Source organism: Thermobia domestica, chromosome 7 (assembly GCF_964235325.1).
Source record: "Thermobia domestica chromosome 7, izTheDome1.hap1.1, whole genome shotgun sequence".
Taxonomy (NCBI): domain Eukaryota; kingdom Metazoa; phylum Arthropoda; class Insecta; order Zygentoma; family Lepismatidae; genus Thermobia; species Thermobia domestica.
This window is the reverse complement of record NC_137460.1, coordinates 87,618,370-87,636,666: the sequence shown is the minus strand read 5'-3', so window position 1 is coordinate 87,636,666 and position 18,297 is coordinate 87,618,370. Positions and strand designations below refer to the sequence as shown.

The window sequence follows — 18,297 nt, the reverse complement described above, 5'->3', positions numbered from 1 at the left end:
GCTCTTAAATTTGGGGTTCAACTTAGTGAAAGGACATTTTTATATGGAATACTATCAACGATACTAACTCGATCTTCACTAAACATGACATGATGATACACCGCGACGGGATCAGTAAGCACATGATATACTAAAGTATGCAGACCATTGGCCCTCGGGTTTTGACCATCAAATTTGAGTTGGAAGTAAGTGACATAAAACACAAAACAAACATCGATAGAAACCCATTCCATCTTGCCCAAACTTGACGAGCTTTGTACATATTCGTACAAAAGGATCATATATATACCTGAGTATAAGATATATATATATATATATATATATATATATATATATATATATATATATATATAATGAAATATTACGGTGTACAGATCTTTGGTTTCCGAGTTATTGGGCACCGAAGTTAGATTGATCTCAGTGAAATCAAGACTTACAGTAAAATGCGATTGATGGAACTTACCCGTTTCTGGCCAAATTTGGCACGATGTTACACTTTTATGAAATTAGTAGGCATATGAAATATTATGGTGTACAGATCTTTTGTTCTCAAGTTATGAACTATCAAATTTGGGGTTTGGGCTTACTTTTTTAAGTCAAAATCTTAAATCTGATGGCCAATAAGTCCAAAGCCAAAAATCAATTCAATAATTAATATGTCCATCAAAGTCCACCACCGTTTCAGATATGGTAAGATAAGGTCCTTCGGTTATTGAGTTATCGGCCATCCAAGCTGGAATTTGAATGTGGTCAAATTTTCGAAGAAAAAAAATTGAACTCATCTGCTCTTGATGAATTCTGGCATGACGGTAGACATTTATGTGATTAGTACGTATATGAAATATTATGGTGTGCAGTTGTTTGATTTTCGAGTTATTTGCCATCAAAGTTAGGACTTTGACTTATTTTGAGTCCAAATCGCAAGTACGGTAGCAAATAATTCAAGAACCGAAGACCTGTACACTCATGTCTAAAATTATTGTCGCATGTCTATAAATATGTTGTTGTAGGAATATAATTTGATAACGAATTGGCCCGGTATTTCTTATAATGTTAGTGTGTGTATAATCGGCCAAGACATGTATGTGGCAAATTTCATGTCAAATGAGCAGTAAATAAAAACAATAAAACGATAATAAAACTTTCTTGTCCATTTAACAACATTTTGTTTTACTCATTCTCATTTTCGTATTTATAATTCTTTTCCTATGAAATTTACCACAAATATATATTTCCTGATTATACACACAGTATCAGTATTAAAAGTACCCTGCAAAATCATTATCAAATTATATTCTTACAAGACAGTTATAGATATGCGGCAATCATTTTGGACATGGCTGTACATCATGATATTTCATACACATGTTAAACTTAAGTGTTAAGGTCTACTAACATTTCAAACATGGCCAAGTGGTGTCCTTTGGTTCCCGAGTTACCGACCACCACATTTCCGCCTTGGACTTAGCAAACTTGTTACGGAAAGTAAGTCCAGTGTGAATGAAGCACGAATTTTTATGCTAATGGGAAATTTACTATTTCTTCTGACTTGTTACACATTGCGCAATTTTCGTTTCGTATTTCTTTACAGGGTTCCTACTGATCTGGAGAAATCTATTTCCCCGACTTTTGACAGGAAATTCCCTAACTTTCATGACAGGTGGCGGATGACGTTGACAAATAAATAAGGAATGAATAACGGTGAATATTTATCTATGAGAACATAGAGACAAATAACAATCAATTGCTCATACGTACATTCCACTTACCACTCATAAAACTCTGACCAACGTCCCATACTGTGATCAGTAATGGTTGGCTAAGCTGAAAATGGTGTACAATTAATGTTAGGAAAAATACATATTATAAAATTTCCCTGACTTTCCCTGATTTCCAGTTTTTTTCCCTGAATTTCCCTGATCTGCACCATTTTCCCTGACTTCCCTGACCAGTAGGAACCCTGCTTTAATATTGTAATATAACACATATCTTACCACAGCACATGTATGGACTTCCTGGTAAGTTTTCTGTTATCACATTCTATCTTATCAACTTCTGAAAAGACGTGTGGTTATTAGAGATATCCAAAGCCATTTTGTCTACAGAAGATTTTCTATGACAAAGATAATCAGCCTTGAAACACTTACTTGATCCCTAAATCCCCTTTCTTCATCACTGATTGTGTTCCATGTGACAGCTATGGGCCCGAACAGTAACCCGACAGCGTTTCCATGTAGTACACTACTGACGATAGGAAGGAGACTGTCTCACTAAACTGCTTTGGTAACTTTCCGAAAACCCTGCACGGTATGGGGAAAAACGTCAAGCAAGTGCCTGTTTGAGGAGTCTAAACCCACAGTAGTCCATTGGTGAGGCGTCCGGGGATTTCATAGGGACAGACGAAAATGAGATAATTCGAATTCCAGTCTCTTCTGCCTTCCTTGCGTAGAACACCTGGGATGATCGAGTGTGGCTCGAGTCACAACCAAACACTTGTGTTCTCGTCATCATACAGGTAGTGGATGTGTGTCATACAGAGGGTTCCACGACGTTGTCTTGGAAGTCAGCTGCATTGATTTTGGTCATGGAAGGCACTTCGACGAGCGGTAGCGTTCTCCTACTGCAATATCCTGCCATCACTTAAAAAACACTTTGGAAAACTTTTTCTTGTGCTGCAGCAAGTCGGAACACCTCTTATAGTTTGTCTGACGATAGAAAATGGACTGAACTTCGTTAGTCTCGTGCCTAAGTAGAGCTACCCCTCGTCCCTAGTACACACACGTTAAACTAAAAGATTTTTCCACAGCACACACCCATTTCCACTTGTCCCCTGGTATTCCTGGTGTTTGTGAACCTCTCCTGGATGTGACGCTCTGAGAGACGGTGTTTACGCGTTTTGTGACGAGCTTCCAATGCAAGGTTCTTCCAAATCTGTTGGAAACTATACCTTTTGAGATACCGTGTCACATGGCCAAACTTCTCTGCACTGGGAGATTGTCCTGTGCTACTATTCTCCTAATGGTGCACACTCTATTGGGGGTTTGAGCAGTTTGGGGGCACGTTCCTTCTTACAATTTTCAGCTGACTACGTACTGCAGGAACGTGTTGGGCATGTTGTTGGATGATAAGACCCACGCCAAATTTGCTGCCAATTAAAACTTTTTGCACCGTTTCATTATTGCTGAGAGGCTATAATCGGTGGCGGAAATTCCACAAATGAACCCCTCCCAGAAAGCTGTCAGTTTTATTTTCATCGATCCACGGATCGTGTTCAACTGATGTTGTTATTAAGTACTGGTCCCAGTGTGGCAACAATGTATCAAGACGTAACAGCGGGTAAATGCATCATTCGGGAAGGCCAGAGGAAGTTGACTTGGGTATCTACTGTGGGTATTTATTGTGGGTATCTACTGTGGCGTCATAACAGCAGAAATCGACAATGAAGAAATGAAGTGGTAGGATACTTGACTAACAAAACTTCGAGGAAGTAAGACCTTTATATCTAATATGGCCAGAGTTACGAAAGTATCTTATTTTGATCTTAACTGTAAACAACGCAGAAGTGAACCATTGTAATACTGGCTAACAGAAATGAGACCTCGAACCATTTTTCGTACCATAAAATGCACAATTGCACACTCACATTCAAAAACACATCTTCGTGCATGCTTAAAAAATATATATATAAAATGAAAAAAATCACGTTTGTAGGAAAAATTTACTCTATCAGTTAATTAACTAACACTGATAGAAAATAACATACCACGCTTCATTTCCTTTTCTTCTCTATGCATTATTGATTTTCATGCACAAAACGTGTAGGAAATATTTAAAATTTTATCTTACGTCACCACATATTTATTTGATGACGCTATTTAGTTACTAAATGAAACGGGTACAAAGGAATTAATACCAGACATCTTATCTTTGTAACGAAATACCACAATCCGAGCTGACAAAATTAATATGTCACACAGCAATACAAACTACACAATGATTATTTAATAACCAAGTGCTAGCAATAAGTCAGAAAAGTTTTCACTGTAAGAGTGTAAGTGACAGCTGTACTCGTCATAGAGATTTCTCGAGTCCTGTCTCTAGCAAAAGATACAAATTCCAATACAAAAATATACTTACAGCAGATGCTTCGAGGTTCTTGGGGTTATTAGATAGATTTAAAAGAAAACCTACAGAAAACAAAATGTAACTTTATAGAACTTTCCACGTAGCAAACGATACAAGGGATATATTATTGCTTAATAACTCAAATCTAAGGAATACAAATGAATTGTACCGCGTGTAATGTAAATATTCGAAAAAAAAATACAAATAGTCACGTAGCGTTAAATGAATATATTTATTATTATAAAAATTTTGATTTCAAAAAGAAAGAAGAAGATGGATGTTCTACCGAGAAGCATGCCAAAATTATCAGAGATTAGATAGTTCATCGGTGAAATGCTATTTAAACTGTAATGTTTGGGCATTTCCAATGAATTACAAGTAGATGTACGTCACTGTCAGGAGACGAACAATAGATACATTCTGCTAGACAAGAGTGTTTAAGAGTTTTATAACGTATACTATAAATAAATAAATAAATAAACAATCTGTTCTAGCAGAATAACCAGTTGAGAATGCTCCAAAAGCATCGCCAGAACGAACTTAAAAAGAATTAATTTTTTCTTATTAACTTCTACAGGCTATATACCAATTGTTCTATGTACACTCATTAAACAATTCTTATAATGTAGCTATCCATTTATAATTTCCTTGAGTACTAAATTTTTTTCCAAATGCTTTGTTTAAGAGTTCTGTTAAAACGTTCTACGATATGTTGTTTTACGAAGATACATGCTCAAAATGGAGGGCTCAATATTTCGCAACATATCATCTCTCGCAACATATTCACAATTCGCAACATTATGGAGAATCCCATTCCATAATAACGTTGGGCAACTGTCAAAAATGTTTCGCGCAAACCTGAGTACAACTATTGCTGTTAGCAAGTCAAAAACATGAAGTCAAAGCCACGTGTGTACATTCGTGCGCCGAGTCAAAATTTGGTTTAAATAGTGTACGGACCCGAAATACCACTGTATATAACCGTCTTTTACACTTGCTGATTTGAATTTCATGCCAACGTAACAATAACTTAGTTTTAAAACATTAAAGCAAATACTTTTTGAAGTTCTGCGGGAGAGATTAAACAACCCACAGATATAACAGGTATCAGAGAAACTCAACTCAGATGGTGCGGATATTTAATCTGGATGAAAGAAGAGAGGTTACCGAAAAGAAAATGAAGGATGAGACTAGGAATGAAAACACAGAAGGGAATAGACGTAGAACATGGAATGCAAGTATGCACAACATTCTCTAGCAATGGAGAATGCCACAAGAAGAAGCAAAGAAATTAACAGAAGATAGGGTAAGCTCTATACAGATCCCACTGAAAAAAAAAGGATAGCAGTAAGCAATCAAATAACTTTTCCAAAGTTGAGATTAATAAATAAAACAAAGTTCGAAGAAGTGTATACAGTAGAAAATTGCAAATAGTTTTATCTAAAATCTATAGGTTAGACGGGAATATATTTGGGAAAAATCTTATTAGTTGTATACTTAACGAGCAAATAGAGTATACTGTTAAAAGGAACAGACTATGTATGGATATGGATAAATTCCAAACTATATTATGACTTGTACGAATCCACCTGATAGATCTCCCTATGGCCCTCATCTTCGTTTAGGATATTGATGATGTTGCTGACTTCTATCTGCTGCATATATGCGACATCAGCAGCGAAAGTTCCACTGCACAGCAGCTTCACTTTAATTCAAATAGTGTTTTTTGTATCTTCCTTAAATCACGTACTTTTTTCTTTCTTCAAACAATACTGAAAAATTGCACAAAACATTTTAGACGGAAGTGCTAACTTGATATTTCCTACAGCAGGGGTTCTCAACCTTTTCAACTGGCGTACTACCATAAATCGCACGTACTACCAGTGGTACGCATTCCACAGATTAAGAAACCATATCCTACGGCGTTTGTTCTTTAGATATTACTATTTCATTTATCTTCGTTGGATTTTTTGAAAGTGGCAGGGGAAAAAGCTAAAGTTAAAAAAAAAAAGTATGTAGTACATAAACTTCTATGCTTATCCAGGAAGCTGAAGGAAGTAATCCTATCTTCGATTCATGTGGAAGTTACCATTACCAGATGTAGTAAATCGTCGGATACTGCTCTGTAGATATTAATTTTTAATAAAGTTGTATATTCATGCACGTAACGTTTGATCAAAATTTGCCTGAATCAATACTAAGTTTTGGATTTTAAACACACTTCGTTCCGTTCTAAAAGATATTGTTATGATTGTATGCATAGAAATATTTGCGGAGACCACAAGAAGGTCTATTGTTTCCAGTTCATATATATTCTGAGATCGTTATCGATGTTCCATTTAATTAGAGTCGAGGTTCGCTGCACTAGTTTATAATCTGCTCTTTTTATATAACAGACGGAATGGTGTTCATATTGAAGCAGTTCTTGTTATGCTCATTTAATATTTTTTGGACCTCATCTGAAAGTTCCAAGGTCTGAATGGTATTTACGGAACATAGGTTTCAGGTTCTGTGATAAATACAGGTAAAGTGGAGCATTTATTAAGATCCTGTATGGTTAGTACACAAATACTACACGTAACGCTTTCCTAGTTGTAAAAATATATTCTAAAAATTTCCTATATATAATCTTCTATCCAAGATACATAAAATGTTGATATACATAAATGAAATAAGCACTATAGAGGATACCAAGGAAAGAATCTTTTATCTAGCATATTATATCTTTGTGTGCTACAACATTTGGTTCTTCATTGTGTATTTATTAAATCTTAACATACCCTTGTTATAACTAACTCAATTCCGGATAATAAAATCGGGCTAAAACTTGCGTTAAATTAATTTTCCAAGTCGCACTAATCAGGCAATGTTTTAAAAGCAATTACCGGAAATCGAACCCCCGGGAAATTCTAGACCAAAGTCTAAAGTTTTCGCAACTACGATACGCTGGGCAAAACCCTTCAAATCATTCTTGCATTACACTTGTAGCTCAGTGGTATAGCCAACTCTAAATCACGGGGCTGCGGTCGCTCAGTGGTAGAGCGTTCACCTCTAGTGTTTGGGGTCCCGGGTTCGATCCCAGCCCCCGCCAAGTGAACTTTGTGGTGGACAAACACCGTGTGCGTGGGTTTTATCCGGGTTCTCCCGTTTCCTCCCACTTTCTTCATTCCACCATTTCATTCATTACTCATCATCACCGTCTCTTTTAGCCTAACCGGCATAACCGTGGGACGTAAAACTCAAAGATTTCTTTTCATTTTTTCCAACTCTAAATCACAGATTCAATCTTCAAATCCTCATCTAAACTTTTCGATGGACACTTCTGTGTTGCTTGAGCTCCCTCGTGGCTAAGCGGTTAGTGTACGCGCCTTTGGCGTGGGAGACCCGGGTTCGGTTCCCGCCGGGAGCTCATGTGGTTCGGATTCCACGTTAATCAGTAGGTCCACGTCTCATATAGCCTCGCTGCTGAACGGGACGCTAAACTAAAATCAACTCAACTCAATTTCTGAGTTGCATTCCTCCGAACATTAGTTTAATCTCACTTTATCATTCATTATCGTCCCTTTATGCCTCTTTTTATGCTTGAACAGCTTAATAAGAATATTAAGTCTTCATTTCATTATTACTAATTGTTCGTTTTAAAAATTAAGACTCATTCCATGAGGAGGTCTTTCTAAGCCCGCTTATATTCCTTTCTTGGAATTAATAACACATGAACAATATAATTTGTGTTGTAGCGGTCTAATACCTACAAATTATTAAATGATAAATGCCATTAAAATATTACTGTCCCTGCATATTTTGACGTCCGTCGTGTGAAGTGATAATCTACAAGATGACCAATATCTTAACCCTCGGATGCATGTCGCTTTTTTTCTACACTTTTACATATGTGGAGTCAATTTGACCCCACGCAATATTTGGTTGATAATAATATAACATAGTATGCATGTTAGGTTAATTAGATTACGTTAGGTTTGGTTAAGTTAGGTAATGCGGAGGTATGTTAAGTTTGTTTAGATTAGGTTACATTAGGCAAGGTATATAGTTCAGGTTATCGCGTTTTATTCATTAATATAAGGAATAAACCAATTACAAATATTGTTCAGATATTTTAACTGTTTTCCTCTTCCTCGCTTTCCGAATAGTTAAAAATAGTTCACTCTTCTTCATATTAATATGAGTAACAGTTCACTTACACTTATCCGAGCTGCAATTCAGCACCATAATCTTACTTGAAACAAAAGATTTCTTGAGCAAGGAAAACAACACTAAATATGAAGAAAGTACCCATGTTTTGGCTTTGTCACATCAATACACATCACTGACATTCAGAACACACTACTAACACACTACTGTGAAATTTGCACACATACTTCTCACATCTGCTGCAACGCTGTGATGTCTTCCTGTCCTCTTCCCTTGTACAGATCTGACATCTTACTCTCTTGTTCGAAGATGTAGGGGCCAATGCCTTTGTTTCCCTCTCTACACCGCAGAGTTTCATCGCATCAATCACTGGTTTCTTTAGGTTCAAACTGTGGCACCTCAGCCTGATGTGAGGAAGAATCAGTTCGTTCGCCAACTCAGTTAGAAAGACACGGCGCTTGTGACTGATCCCTGAATGATAATCCGGATGTTGTGATAAGTAGCATGTGTATGCATTGAGAGCGCCTACGTTGATTACATTATAAAAGAGGGCCATTGGCCAGCGACGCGTCTGTCTCCTACAGGTGTATGTTTGAACCAATTTGTCCATGGCGTCAACTCCACTCTTTGTTTGGTTGTAAAATTTTATGATTTCCGGCTTCTTCTTGGAATCTTCCTCATCCACGCCTGTGTCATGATGCATGGTGCTGAGTAGAATGACGTTCTTATTCTTTTTCGGTACGTAGCTTACTAGGGTAACATCTTTATTGAAGACGAATTGTGATGTGCTAGGCTGTCTTGACTTAACATTGACCAGCGCAGGTGGAATTTCACGTCTGTTTTTCTTTATTGTACCAACAATAGTTACATTTTGTACCAACAGTTCCTTAGCTAAATCATAACTTGTGAAAAACTGATCAGTTGTGATATTACTGCCGGAGTTCCGCAGCGTGTAGCACAATGTCTTCACGACGTTGCTGGCGAGGTTAGTTTGAACTGGTTCCCCTGGCTGTCGTCCCAAGTACACTAAACCGTCTTTTGCGTAAAAGTTCTCAGCATCACACAACCAGAAGATCTTAATGCCGTATTTACCTGGTTTACTTGGCATATACTGCACAAACTTGCATCTCCCACGGAAAGGCACTAACTGTTCATCAATCGTGAGGAAAACTCCGGGAACCATAACTTTTCGACAATTTTCTATGAAAAGTGTCCAGATATATCGAAATGCAGCCATGTGATCAGTTTCCAGACGCAAAGCGCGGGTTCGCTTGTCATCGAACCGGAGCAGTCTTCTGATATCTTCGAAACGATTCACGCCAAAAGTTGCTTTGTATTTCGGATTAGCGAATTTGTTGAGAAAAAGTTCGCGAATAGGAACATCCCAACTTCTCTCAGTACCTGCGATAAGAAGGATGCCAATAAAAGCCTGAAGCTCTTCTAATGTTAGGTCAGTCCACTTTTTCACTGATTTCACTGCCACTCTTCTTCCTTCTAAATTCGTGCACTGCACAATTTCCTCCAAAATGTTACGGGAAATGAACAAATCAAAGGCATCTTTGGGTGACGTCAAGACAAAGCCCCGCGGGAGACCTTGTACATTCCTTACGATGTTGTGCCTAGCAGTCTGGTGACCACCGGGTGGTTTGCTTTTCCACTCAATTCCATTCTTCGAAATCATACCGAAAGACGCTTGCTCATCCCTTGCATCATCTTCTTCTTCTTCTTCATCATCATCACCACCATTATCCATTTCAAACTTATAAAAAATATCCAGTTTTACAAAAAGATTCATCACCATCCCTCGATAATTCGAATGATGATGATTGTTGTTCTGCCCTAAGGCAGGTCTTTGACCCGAAGGTCCCTGGGCAAGATGAGCCCATGGTGGTTTTTCATTGCCTTCCATGGGATGATGATGACGTCCTAAGGACGGGACCTACAGTTTAACGTGGGATCCGAATCACATGTGTCCCCACCGGGAATCGAACCCGGGACCCCTTGATTACAAGGCGGTGAGAGTAACCACTTATCCACCGGGGAATACTGATTTTAAAAGATTTTCTCTACTTTGGGTATAGCTGAACATTATATCCAGGCCAAACTTTTTATTTTGAACGTTTCTAAACTATTTTGAAACTGGGGTCAAATTGACCCCACATATGTAATAGATGGGTAATGATAAAAAATGGTAAAAAAAATAAATAATAATAACTTGCAAAACAAATGTGTTTACATTCTTTTGTAGTTGAAGCATCCTGCTTAGATGTCACAGAACATCAGGATTTTTCAGTGAGATTTCCTTGTAATACTAGGAAATAAAAGCATGTTGGGGTCAAAATGACCCCACACATGCATCCGAGGGTTAAAAGACATAGATCATATTGTTTCATTCCACTTCCTAAGTAACTGACTGGTACGAAGCCATTTGATCTATATTTTTTTTTTTCGTTTTCCTCAAAACTATAGTAATCGGCAAATCAGCGGAGAGCTCTTGAATACATGAACGACCACATTAATGTTTCGCACTGTTACAATTAATTGTTCTAAGTATAGCAAACGTCTAATTTACGTTAAACTGTACAAGAATTACACAGGTGACACAGGACGTAGCTGACATAGATAATAGTAGCTATACGCCCTATTCCAATGCCAATCCATTTCTGGTCAAGGCTATGTAAGCAAAGTATTGTTCCAAATTTTATTAACATGCTTTGCAACTGAAATAATTGGTTTATTGAGTCAAGTAGCTACTTGAAATCTGAAAATGACAAATAACTACTTAAATTACTATGTAATTGCGACAATAGCTTTAATGGTAGTTGTGGTAATGTTGGTAGAAAATGGGTTGCGTTACTTACATCTGACTAATTAAGAAGCATATCACACTTTTGCGATTTTTCCTCTCTACCCTAACTTAAGTATTGGATTTTCTCTGGTTATTTTACAACTGGATTTATTATTATTATTACTTTGTTGATTTTTTTTTTAAAAAGAACATTTTTATCCTTCAGTTATTAGAGGAAACTTTTCTTCATTACACAGAATTTGTAATAACTTTACTTTTAATTCTTAATTACGTTCGCATCTTCTCATTAATTAACAAAAGCATTACATCATTAAGAGGCAGTTCCTCTTAGAAAGCTAATCTTAAATTGTCGCCTGTAATAAGTAAAATCTACCATATTTTCTCTCATGCTGCTTTGGCGCTTTTGTCTGCTGGGAACGACACACTATTACTATTTTCAATACTGGACGGAATATGTGAAGTATATCCAGAAAACACAAATGATGTTTTAGCTGTGCAGACATTTTGTGTTATGTATGTGAAACATGAATCCAGTTTAAAGTGCATTACTTAGCTCATGACCTTACAAATGTATATGTAATGAATGAACACTTCGAGTATTACTACCTGCCATGAGCTTGTAGATGGTATACCTAATTGCATACAGGATACTCAAAGTTTCATCTTTGAATTAATTTTTCCAAAATACAATCTTTGTTAGAAGCAAACTGAACAATTCATTTTAACAATGATAATACTCTTAAAAAAAAAAAAAACAAATAAATAAATAAACATCTTTTCATATAAATTTCAAGACTTACAATTTTACACCTCTCATTATCTGAAATACACGAAAATACTTGAATTTTCAAGATCTCACGGTCCACGTCTTCAACATGTTCTTCCCGAAGACGTACACCACAAATCCGCGAAAAGTCGCACGTATTTTCAGTGAATGTCAGAGACAGTAAGAAGTCATAAAATTCGATTTATCGTTCTTTGTGATACAAATTGAGATAATCTTATTACATTAAAGAAAGAAAACAAAATCATGAATGCACAAAATATTATATATATGAAAGAGACACATTTCAAATTTACCGATTTGAAAGAAAGAAAAAAAAAAACTTTATTCTAACAAAATTAAACTTTAGCATCAAAAGGAAAATTTTATAAAAAAAGATTTCTTTTAAACACAACTTATTCAGATACAGACCACACTTTATGAAAAGAGCAAATATGTGAGTTTTGAGTGATGTTATGGAGTGACGTACCTTGTAACCTACACTGAGTGATAGAGCGTTTTTATTACTTGAAATTTCTACCATTCGAAGTCCACTACATTCGAGGGAAAAATTGCGATGCAGTTTCTTTCCAAGCAAATGCACACTTCAGACATCTTGCATCTCGGGATATTTCTCAACTAACACACAATGCATCTGCAACGACCAGTACATTTGAAGGATAATATGCTATAGAAGGACTTTGAATATTACCTATTTAATTAATGTGGCCTCATCATTCTAGCTGCTATTAATAAGAACAGAGTAGAAGAATTGTAGACTATTCTGATGTTCCTTTGAGTTAAATTTGAGATACTAATACAGCGAATGAGAGCTCACAATGAAGAATCTAGTGTATCTGTCAACATCACATGCAATCAAATCAAGACGTTTTGGCAAAAAGAAAGTTTACACCTATTGAATTTGTGATTAAGTCCTAGTTCACTTTGAGCTTAGCTGCTCTACAACCATCATTTTCAGTTTTTTTTTCTTTTTTTCTTTTTTTTTTAAGTTAAGTTAAGTACGTGTATTATCACACCAAAGTACAAGACTTCCATTTCTAAAACAGTAGATTGCAAAAATATATCCCTGAAACCAGACTAAGTATGCTTCTAATTAAACTTTTCCATCTAAAAACAGCCTGTATGGGAAAAGTGTAATCACACGTAACTTTTTTTTTTTTTGAGCTCCCTCGTGGCTAAGCTATTAGTATACGCGCCTTTGGCGTGGGAGACCTGGTTTCGATTCCCAACAGGAGCTCACGTGGTTTGGGACCCACATTAAGCTGAAGGCCCACATCTCATATAGCCTCGCTCCTGAAAGATAACGCTAAACTATTTAAGACTAGCTAGTAGACTAGCTTAGAACCAGAAAAGTATTTCTGGTTTTTACTATATATAGCGCTTTTTGGTTACGTTAAGAAATTAAATTACAATAAGCATTTTTTGAAACAAACAAACAAACAAACATACATACAAAAAAGTATTTTCTCTTTGCCTAGGCCTTTGCAAACTGGTGTTATTCGACAGCTATTTTCACGCATTGACCCGTGTGTGCAAATGAAAGAAAGAACCTTAAGCATTTCATATAAACATTTGATCCAAAGACATAGGAAACAGCTGATAAAAAAAAGGTACAACTTTCATTCAATGTTTATTGATATAATATCTGACGCTTCAATAATCACTGGCGCTGTTTATATAATTATGTGGCCAAATGGTTTCCTGCTGGATTTGATTAAATAAAAAGTAACTTGATACCATATATAGAAAACTTTGTTATTTTCACATAAAAATACATAAGATCTCTATGTATATAAAAGAAGAAGTTCTGAGTGACTGACTGATCTAACGCCTAGGCCAAACCGCTTAAGCCAGGAACTTAACATTTGGACAAGGAATAGGATTTGTGACGTAAGGTACCACTATGAAAGGATTTTTGGAAATTCACGGATGACGGGGGGGAAGGCTAATTATTATCTTAAAATATCCGTATCTCGCAATCTCTGAAGGTTAGACGCTTGAAATTTCGCATATGCGTTTTTGATATTTGCCTTAGAAGGGAAGAAAAAGGGATGAGAAGAAAAAGTGGTAGAATTATAATTATTATAATTGATGTTTCCTCGGAATCTCTTTAAGATTAGACATGAAATTTGATAATTAGGCTTTTTATTTAAAATAACTGAAAACATGTTTCAGTGTTTTTTGATATTTCCCCCTAGAAGGGACGAAAAAGATACGACTTACAATTCTTGTAATAAGATGGTCATACCTCGAAATCCATTAAGGTTACAGAAATGAAAAGTGGTATTTGCGCTTTAATTTAAAATAATAATTCAAGACGTGTTTAAGCGTTTTTTAATGTCTCATTTAGAAGGAAGGAAAAAGGTGGGAAGAAAAGGAGGAGGGTTGCAACTGTTATAAGATGATCATATTTCGAAATCCCTTAAGATTGCTGACTGACTGGCTTGACTGATCAACGCCTAGGCCAAACCGCTTAAGCTAAAAACTTGAAATTTTAACAGTGTTTAGGATTTGTGACGTAAATTACCACCAAAGGATTTTTGGAAATTCGAAGAGAAAGGGGAAAATAAGGATGGCAATTATTCTTGTCTTGCAAAGAACGGAAGCAAAGGCTGAAATATGAGGTGCGAGGCCGTAGGCCGAGCAAATGTGGGATATGGAGACAAAATCCCCAGCTAGACGAAGACTAGTAAATAAATAAAAGTTTTCAAATTACACTAGTTGTGTTCAGTTCCATTAAAAAGAGAAAAGTAATAAATGGCAATCTATCTGTATAACACAATAAATAGGTTTTACAAGCTTTACTTCGTCTGATAAGAATGAGAAATGATTAACTTATGTATATTGAGTTCTATTAAACAGGTTACTTATTGAAGCCCTATTGCATTAAAGCAAACCAATCCACCTAGGTACTAAAAAAATTAAGAACAGAATTGTCTTCTATTAATTTTTACAAGTTCCTTTAAACTTCTGCAAATACTCTATTTACGAGCTTATTTCGAGTTAATAGTATATCTAGTAGCATCAGTCATTATTATGTCCAGATAATTTCTCTTCAAAAATAATCTTTACTCACATCAAGGAAAAGGTTTGTAATGAAACATAAAGAATTACATTTTTCGGTTTACTCAATTTAAAGTCCCACAGTTGTAACATGAAGTCTAAAACATGATAGTACTGGAAGTTTCTCCTGCAACCTTTTAAAAGTTTTGTTGTCTAATGTTCATACCACGTAGATGCGACATCAGGCACCGCAACTCAGTTGAAACAACGTTAACTGTTAGTGAAAGTTATTTTGTGTCTAGATATTTCAAGATACAAAGTTCATTACAACAGTTCACGGTCTTTTTCCTGCCAAGCAGACAATTCTACATAACGATAGTGTACTCAGTTCTGCATATTAAAATATCCGTTCAAGAAGACAGTGGTGGGGAACTTTCAATGTCTGAGAAAAATATGGAAAAATGAAATGAAATCTTTCAGTTTTACGTCCCACGGTTATGCCAGCCAGACTGAAGGAGACGGTGATGATGAGAAATGAAATGGTGGAATGAAGGAAGTAGGAGGAAACGGGAAAACCCCGAGAAAACACACGCACACCGTGTTTGTCCACCACAAAGCTCACTTGGTGCGAGCTGGGATCGAACCAAGGACCCCATTCCTCAGAGGTAAACGCTCTACCATTAAGCTACCGAGAACTTGAGGAAACATGGAATGCAAAGGAGAAGCACAAGGATGCAGCCAGGAAATATAATTTCCTAGAACTTCAAGGAAATCACGTATCCCACCAATACTGTGATGCGTTTTCAGGTAAGAATTTTAATTCCAACCTTACTGAACAATCATGATTTAGGTTCTCAACTTCAAAATCAAATGCCGCTATCAAGAATTTCCTTTTTTTCCGTGTACTCTTCAATTGTGTTCAACTCATGTCTCATCTTATTTAATTTATGGAACTTTCGCAACTTCGAGTTCTAGAGTTTGAAGGAATAGAACTTCGAGTTAGTGGTTATATATTCACTTTTAATGAGGAACGCGGAACCTCGGCATCCGAATCTTTGTTATGGCCATCTTGATCACTTGAAAAATTCGATAACACGAATTTGTGTCTATTCTTTTCAGCTTCGATGGATAGATAGATAGATAGATACATACACACATACATACATACATACATACATACATACATATATACATACATACATACATACGCTTTTTTTTTTCTTTTCCTTGGAACACAACGGAAAATGTTTCTTGGAACGGATTCTTTTAATAAATAAATAGATACATAAATCAAGTTAAGTACTGTTCAAGTCTATACCTCCTACTTTTGTTAAAGTACATACTGCCAAAATTAAACCTGAGGTTTGGAAAATCCACGTAAAACCACCTGAAACTGAACTGAATTTGTTGTCCAAAACCAAGGTCTATGCTCTCCCTTTTTCCTTCGGAAATAGTAATGATTTGCTCAACGTTTCCTGTTTCAGTAACTGAAAGACAGTTAGCTGATTGAAATTTAACGCTTCTTTCCGGTATAGAGTCTATATAAGAGCGCAAGTCTCAGCTATTGGTTTGATTCATTAAGTCGTGCCATTCATTTTCATTTTTTTTTTTTTTTTTTAACGTCAATGAAATGGCAATACAGTGAAATATACCAAACTATAGCTACGTTATCAGTAGCGTATCATTTGTGGTTTTGCTATTTTTGTTATTCAAGGTCTGAAGTATGAATTGTTAAACTTAAAAGAAGGGTTATCTCTACAGTTGTCAGGCATCTGTACTTACTACGGCCAGTTTGTATTTTAAGACTAATCCATGTCCGTATCATACTTTTAAAAACATAACATAATGTCCGTATTTTTTGTTTTGCACTCGGGAAATACATTAATTAGATACCATTTTTTTACTAATGCACTAACTATACGCTCATCAAGGAAAATAGCGGGAGTTCTATTCTCTTTCATATTAAAGATTCGTGAAAGATAAAGAAACAGATTGTGGTCTCTATGAGAGAACGCAGCGGCTTGTGGAGTGAGGTTCCAAACGGTACAGAGAATTATGAGCGAAGAGAACAAGTTCCTTAGTGAAACTGGAAATGTGTTATTTCTAACTCAGGCAGGAGCTCCTATAAATGTTGCACTGCTTAACACATTTGAAAACTTAACACGTGAAACAAATATCGCTTAAGTTCACAAAAAAGAAAGAAAGAAAATATAAAAGCATTCCATGCTATGTAAGTTTAAATTACAAGCAGATTAATCTAGCTCTTTTAACTTTCGGGATACTAATTTTGTGACGATATAGTTTTAGTTTCAAACATTATTATGCATACACATGTTGTAGTAAGTAGTTTTACTTTAATTAAATGCTTCCACCAATTTTCAGTAAAATCGAAAGTATTCATATTTTTGTATCCAAAAAATCTGGCAACCCTGGTCATCTCCGACATATTCTCCTGTATGAGTTAAACAAAGGTTCTGGTGCAGCAGAGGCATCCAGACAAATTTGTGCAGTGTATGGAGAGAGCGCTATTGCTAAGAGGTCCACCCGAAAATGGTCTGATAGGTTCTGAAGTGGAAATTAATGACCTGCGCGATGCTCCACGTTCTGATCGTCTATCCCACTTTAATGATAAGGATCATTTGAACGACTTAATCCACCGTGATTAACATCAAATCACCCGGAAATTGCCCACGGAGATGAGCAGTAGCCAAAAACTGTTGTGTATCACTTTCAACGTATGGAGGTGGCTCAATCACTCAGTGTAGATAACACTTACTAGCGTGTTAACGTATGTGGCTCTGCTTATCTGTCATCATGAATCCTGTCGCCAATATTAACTCTTTCTCTCATATATTCTTACCGGAGATGAGAAATGGTGCCTGTATGTAAATTTTAAGCAGAGGAAAAAATGGGCGAGCCCAAACAGAAAGACAACACCAAGCCACTACCAAGATTTGCACCCCCAAAAATACATGCTATATCTAGGGAGATATGTAAGAGATTATCCGCACGAAATCCCTACCCCCTTAATCGCACCATCACTGATAATGTACACTGCAATGAACTCTAATGTGTTTATGCAGCAATTCAAGTAAATGGCATCATCATCTACATGTGTAGTACACATGACAACCGTTGCCATTCAGCAGCTTCAATGGGAGGCTCTTTCTCATTCGGCGTATTCCCATGGCACATACTTCGAAAACTATGAGCAGCTGCAAAATTTCATTCGTGATTTCTATCCATCCAACCAAGCCATCGACTTTTTTTTTTTTTTTTTTTTTTTTTTTTTTTTTTTGCGTAAAGGCTTCCAACAACTGCCTGAACGTTGGGAATAATGAGGTGGAATACATCAGTGATCTTTTGTCTGATTAGTTCAACCCTCCAACAGGAAATGCACCCATTGGTTCCAAACGCCACAAACTAA

The 18,297-nt window shown here is 36.3% G+C and overlaps 1 protein-coding gene across 13 annotated transcripts in view; it reads right to left on the bottom strand.

Annotated features, from left to right (window-relative positions):
* The window catches only part of Pcmt (Protein-L-isoaspartate (D-aspartate) O-methyltransferase), a 99,212-nt gene that overhangs the window by 37,172 nt on the left and 43,743 nt on the right, over positions 1-18,297 (bottom strand). For 3 of the 13 annotated variants that reach the window (XR_014132184.1, XR_014132181.1, XR_014132182.1), the window contains exon 8: positions 12,337-12,501. The exons of 6 other annotated variants lie outside the window; for them this stretch is intronic. Coding sequence is in view for 2 of the 7 variants with exons in the window: in XM_081765017.1 (XP_081621143.1) it covers positions 4,166-4,187 (22 nt within the window). In the remaining 5 variants the exon portion in view is untranslated. Of the gene's footprint in view, positions 1-4,137; positions 4,188-12,336; positions 12,502-18,297 lie in introns of all 13 variants that reach the window. 4 more of the 13 variants (XR_014132180.1, XM_081765017.1, XM_081765016.1 and 1 more) reach the window with 2 other exon arrangements.